Source organism: Talpa europaea, assembly GCF_964194135.1.
Source record: "Talpa europaea genome assembly, chromosome: 11".
In the NCBI taxonomy this organism is placed as follows: Eukaryota; Metazoa; Chordata; class Mammalia; order Eulipotyphla; family Talpidae; genus Talpa; species Talpa europaea.
The window spans coordinates 32,365,518-32,372,115 of record NC_140078.1 but is presented as its reverse complement, the minus strand read 5'-3'; the positions used below and the strand labels follow the sequence as shown (position 1 = coordinate 32,372,115).

The 6,598-nt window shown below is 35.3% G+C and overlaps 1 protein-coding gene across 4 annotated transcripts in view; it reads right to left on the bottom strand.

The window, feature by feature from the left end:
- Window positions 1-2,158: 2,158 nt before the first annotated feature.
- MACROD2 (mono-ADP ribosylhydrolase 2) overlaps window positions 2,159-6,598 on the bottom strand; it is a gene marked incomplete at both ends in the record, with an annotated part of 1,814,301 nt that continues 1,809,861 nt past the window's right edge. For all 4 annotated transcript variants that reach the window (XM_084247233.1, XM_084247234.1, XM_084247235.1 and 1 more), the window contains 2 exons: window positions 2,159-2,220; window positions 4,926-5,003. In XM_084247233.1, the coding sequence (XP_084103359.1) occupies window positions 2,159-2,220; window positions 4,926-5,003 (140 nt within the window). The remainder of the gene's footprint in view (window positions 2,221-4,925; window positions 5,004-6,598) is intronic.

Genomic DNA, 6,598 nt, shown 5'->3' with positions numbered 1-6,598 from the left:
GGGAGATACATGATCTTATCTGGTTCTCTCTACTCTCATTTGGGAGCCACACATTCAAATTGACAATTACCAGTTACACCCCTACTCTTACAGTTCTCAAGCGGTGCACCCTCTGGCTAGATGCACCCCTCTCTCTAGTATAGTCCTTGGGTTATAAAGTCTCCAATGTGGATATGCACCCCTGAGTTAACAATAGCAGAGAGGTTCCATATGACAGATGCATTCCCTATCATGAGATGTACTGCCCCACTAACAACTCAAACACGATTTAATTATGGTTTTCCCTACCACTTTCCATCTGGCCATTGCTTTTCATTCATACAATAGTCATTTCTTTGTCATTCAGGGGCTGTTGTCTTCATTTAGGTGCAATTTATTTATATATGTTGGGAGATAAACCGGCTTGTCTTCATTCTACTGCCATCTTACCAGACTTTCAACAATAAACTTTCTTGTGTTTTGCCTTTCTACTCTGTAATTCCAATTCCATTTCACTGTATTTAATTTCCTTGAAGATATGTGCATGGAACTACCAGATAATCTGTGCAAATGAAGCTGTATAAATATTTCTGTTGGAATCACTGACATTTCTTGGACCATACTTTTCTCTGCTGTATCTACTATGTTTAGAAAAACACTATTGTTTAGGGATCAGTTTAGGGTGTCAGCAAAGAATTTTATACTTGGAGTATTTGCATTACAATTGATGAATCAAGTGACCCTGTGTATGTCACTTCTTCCTTGGAATTGAGTGTCTTTAATTTTGAACTTCAAGTTTTGATTTTTATTTGGGTAACAGATTTGTCAAAAGTAATTTGACATTAAGAAATGAAAACAGATTTGTTCTGGTACTTTCTATGGATATTGATCATACAAGGAAAATAATATCTATAAGAAGAAATTTAGATCAAAACTCTATAGTCCTACAGACAACAAAAGAGCAAAAGGTAAGATAACAGTGAGCAACTTGCATTTAAATTGTTCAGATTTAGTCTCTTCATTACTTTCTATTGTAAACTTCTCTGTATCCTTTCTGCAGCTTAGCAGGATCATTTTAAATATGTGAACAAGTTTAAGTAAAAAAGAAGAGTTTATAAAACTATGTTTCCATGGGTTTATATTTTTTGAAGCATTATGATATTCATGTATTACACAAATACTATTGTATTTAGTTTTATATGATGTTCATAACCATTACTGGGAAGACCAGATTCATACTTTAACACATTATCAGGCTTTAATCTGCTGTGATGCAGGAGCTGAAGAGTATGCAACATGGCCTCCTGGGAGAGAAGAAGAAGATGCAGGGACATGAGTGTGCTGGGAGGCAGCAGCATCAGTATCAACACACTTGTGTCTTACATGCTTGACCCACAGCTCAATCCACAGGTGGTTTTTTTTTTTTCACATTTCAGTATTTTAAGTCAAGAATCAGACTAGTGAGCCTGATTTCTTTTGTTTAATTCTCACCTGCTCTCAAGATATGGAAAAGGGCTACAAACCAATCATCATTCTAGATATGTTTTATTTTCTGCTGAGACATTTAGAATGTCAGTCTGGAAAAAGTCCAAAATGTGGTCTGTCCATGCTTTTATTTTTCTGTGCTATTCCCTGAGGCACAGTCAACTCAGCAAATCTTTTTTGCAGACATTCAGGTCCACAGGTGGTGGTGTGAGAAGATAGGGAACAAGGCAGACTGTTTCAGCCTGATCACACTCAAGTGCCTTTATAGTCTTTAGGACAAAGGTTTAGTGTTATGCTTAAAAACAGATATACTTAAACAACTCAATAGGTAGCTTCTGGAAAAGCAATGCTTCAGAATCAGCTTGGGACTGCTAAAATAATTTGATCACTTCAGGAGGCCAGTGAGTGAAATAGATATATATATATATTTTTTTAATGTCTAAGCTCCAAAAACCAGCGTACTGATGATTTGGATATGCTGGGGCTTATCTTTGTTCCTTAAAGATGGTAAGATTCTAGGGGTAATCCTTTCTCCTTATACTGTATTATTTGGTATAAAAAGTTTTAAAGTTTAGCCCATGCCATGCTGTGGGACTTAGCAGAACCCAGGGAAATCTAATATGCCATTTACAAACAGTTCTATGGCCAGTTTAATCAATTGTAAATCCCACCATAGGGGCCACTTACCTATTAGTTAATCTTCTTGCTGACTCTCTGTTGGGTCATTTACACTGTCAACCTGACTATTCATTTCAACTGTAACCAGAAAGGAAAAGAAAAATGGTTAGCTATTTATTAAGCCCGGTTCTCTCAAACACATTAAAATGACCTGTGAGTCAATATTGTTCTGGTTTCCTATCTTCCATGTATTTTTTTTTTTTAGCTCATGTTCATTCACTTAATATTTGGGGACCAGTATTATAGGTTTTTGGTGGGGTAAGGGAATAGAGGACAGAATTACCTCTTTACTAAGCTGTGGAAACTGAGTTATTTCATATCAGATTTTGGGGTTGACATTTGGGTGTATTTATTACCATCCTTAAGTAAATTCAAAGATAAAGATGTCTAAGAAAATAAAAAGAAAACAAACAAAACAGATCAGATTATTGATATGCAGGGAGGTAAGCAGCTCTCTCTCTCTCTCTCTCTCAAAAACAGAAACAAAAAACAAAAAACAAAAAAAACCCGACAATGTCAATAGGCTTGTTTGGTTTGCTATCTTTCAGTTTTGAAATTCAAAACAGACTCTGTAAATTTGCAAATGGGTGCAGCCCTGTTGGACACCATGAAATAGAAAAGCAAAACATCTAACTAGATCAAACAACAGTGATAAAATGTATGCTTTTATCTTACTGAGGGTATTGTTCTATGTGAGCATTTATATTAAAAAGAGAATACATAATTAGTTCCATTGTCTGGAAGTAGCCTGGAGCAAGCACAGCTATCACTCTGGAAATTTTCAAGGGTCAGTAGCTTTAATTAGTTGATATTTTAAGGCATCAAAGTTGATGCCTTATTGTTGATGTCATATTGTAAGTTGAAAGAATTAATATACAAATGGATGATGGCCAGACCAAATGCAACAATAGAAGTGACTTAAAATCTCTGCAGTAACCAGCTTAGGCTCGCAAAATACAACCTATGTAGCAATCAGTTTAGAATGCTGGGTCTTGGTCAGTGACTTCCAACTTTCCCTTATTTTCCCAAGCTTCCAAGGAGGACCCACCAGGGCAAAACAATTAAGTTCCCGACAAATCACCCACTTTTAGTTAACCCAAGTCCAGCTTCTCCACGTCAACAAGCTCTCATCACAGGAAGCTTGAAGTATTATCTTCTGTTAACTATGAAATTTACCAATTTCCTTGCCTGAATTTTGAGTTGGTCAAACACTAGTGACAATGACTGACACCCTTACTAGTGTAAGCTCTGAATTAATAACCTCTGTTCTCATGAGTAACCATAATTTATTTGCACAAAATCAACAACCCAACTATTTTTTCCTTGAACACAAAAGTTTGAGTAAAGTAAAATAGTGCAGATACTGGTTCTCACACTTCAAAGAGGCTTGAAAGTCAGAATGGCACTCCAACCAACTCTTTCTCAAGGAGGGGTTTTAAAAACTAGATTGCTTTGTTCCCACTGGCAAACTATACTGGGACTCTACCTATATAAAGATAATAATGCTTGCACTTTCCATTCTGATCTACACACAAATCAATGTGGGGGGTATAAAGGATAAAATATAGGAGAGCATCTTCCTCCAATCCAAGTGTTACATATTCCAAAATATAGTAATAAATGTTTCTGTAAAAAAGGATCTCATGATCAACTAAGTTAGGAAAAAGCAACATTAAGTCAGGTCAATAAGTTACTGCTGGGGCTTCTGAGAACCTGTGTCATGCATAGTGAATCTTCACCTAAGGAATAAAACTTAGTGTTTTGTACATTTATTTTCTTTTTATTCATTGACTATCAATGGGCCTCAGATTCTTCAGAAGTGCTGAAGAACTAGTTAAGAACAATGTCTATATTGTCACAGCAGGCTGTGGGCAGAATGAGTACAAATGAGCATGAATAACATGTGGTAGCTTTTAATGGAAGGACCTGGGATTTAAAAACATTATTCTTAATAAGGCCTTCCCTTGAGTAAAAATGAAAGTACAGAATGGCTTATAATTAAGGAAGGCAATTCAGGTGATAATAAGCCTATAAGAGGGCAGAATATCTGGTACAGGAAACTATTTAAAGCCATGAGCAGCTGAAATTTTCCCAAGGTCATTAGCTCTGTGGTCAGAGGAAAAAAAATGTTTATTATATCATATGTGCTCAAATAGTTGTTTTTCTAATATAAGCAATGCTATTTCAAAGAGTTCTCAGAATTGTTGTGCAAGGGCAAGGGTATATTTATATTCCTTAGGCTTAGAATCTTTAGATGTCTTCAAAATGAGATGTGAATAAGGAAAGGTTTATAAACTTATTTCAAAGGTGCTCTTCAAAACTCACTATGTTCTTGGCCAAGCCATTCATGTGACACAATGAGGTGAAGTGATGAAGTTCCAAGGACAAACTTAGCCCAAACTCAATCCAGAGCTGCCTTGAATGCTTGAATTGAGCAGGGAGAAGGTTGGCAAGTATGTTTTTTGAGAAGTAAGTGAATGATATTTCTGCAAGGTTTGCCAGCTAGACTTCAGTCCAGCTTAACCTTGGAATTATCCACTATGACCTTAGAATTGTAAGGTATGATTAACTTGAGGCAGTGCTATTTTAAACAACTAGTGCCAGTGGTTTTTTTAAAGGCTGGCAATTTTCTTAGTTCCTAGTAGAAAATGGTTTTTGAACTTTACCTTGTTCTAACTCAATATGTTGATTTATAGACTAGAAAGCTCCCTTAATCTTAGATTACATACAGACAATATGCAAGGTTTGTACTTTGTGTGAGTTCAAAGTGCTCAGAATCTTACTGTCAGGACTTGTAGAGTTTTCTGTGTCGCCAGAACCTTCACTTTTCACAGGAACTTTAGGTGTGGCCTCTCCTTGAGCTGAAAGAGTGAAAGTATAGTCCTTGATTAATAGTGAATTATACAAGCCTGACTGCCAATTGTTCTGTCACCCTCCATTGCTCTCTTAAATTTAAAAATACTCCTGGGATTCAACTTCTTTTGCAGAGAAGGTGAAGGGAAGAAATAGTGGGTTAAATTGCTTGAATACTTTAGTGCTGTCATATTCCAAATTCTCTTTAATTTCTGAGATAATCACACACATACATATACAATTTCTCAAATTAGAAATCGGGTAGCATGAAAGCAGGGAAACTTGGATTAATCAGAATAACCTACAATTTAAATTTAGAGAAATTTGTATGTTTGCTTGCTTATGTGTGTGTGAGTGCTTACAGAGCTTAACCTCTGTAGAATGAAAAAAGAAAAGAAAACCTATTTCAGGCTTAGGCAGCCTGAAAAATGGAGAAACTTTTTTCTGGCAGTGAATTTTTGGTTTAAACACAAAAGAACTGCTTAGTTGCTTCCCTAGGAGAACATCTCAAATGCTGCCATGTTGGATTGCTGAGATCCTGTCTTTAATTAATTTCCATTGTGATTGTGCTCTATTTGTACAGCTTCAGAAGGTGTGGTATCTATTAACTGTGACTGAAGCAGAATAAAATGCCTAAATGTATTAGTAAGGGAATCGATTTACTTATTGTGAGATATTTTCCAAAAAGTCAATAGGACAAAAATATCTTATTTCTTAGGTAAACTTCTATTATGTTTTCACAACTTAAAGAGCCAGGGCATTTGCAAATAGAAATACAGATACAGGTCATAATTGCAAAATGTTTACTATTTCTATACTTTTTTTCAAACAGAAGATTTTCATTAGCTGAGAATTTAGTGTTATGTATGTTAAATTTTGTGTGCATGTTGGTAAGGGTGAAGCAAGGCTGACAAAAATCCAGTTTATAATTTCTTCAAAGGATGATATCATCAAAGATAGAAAGTTCAGTCTTCATAATGATTTATTGAAGCTGACAATCAAGAAATATAGCTCAAGAAATATGGTGACTATAGTTGATAATACTTCATTGTATATTTGAAAGTTGCTAAGAAACTAGACCTTAAAATTGTCTTCATAAGAAAAAAATGTATGGAAACAGATGTTACCTAGACTATTATGAAGATCATTTCCTAATATATGCAAATATCAAATCATTACCTTTTATAATCAAAACAAATACAGGATTACATGTCAGTTATACCCCGATAAAAATTTCTAGAAAGAAATAATTTTTCCAGGGCATTCATAACAAATAAGAAGAGACCATACAATCTCATCTAGACAGGAAGGTATGGAAAGATGGAAGAGGTCTTGAATTCAATGGATCAATTAGAGCCTTTATTGAGGAGAAAAAAAGTATGACTCAAAGGTGACCAGATTTTGAACATGGTAGGGTAATGGTTGGAGGTCGATACTTAAAGACATATAAAATGAGAAAGAAGAGTTGGGGAAGTGGGGAAAGTAAAAAAAAGTCATTTCCAATTTGAGGTCCGTAGCACATGCAGTGTCATTTTAGTGGAGATGCCTGACAGGCTTTTGCATTCAGTATTGAAAAAGAATATTGTAAATTAGACACAATTAT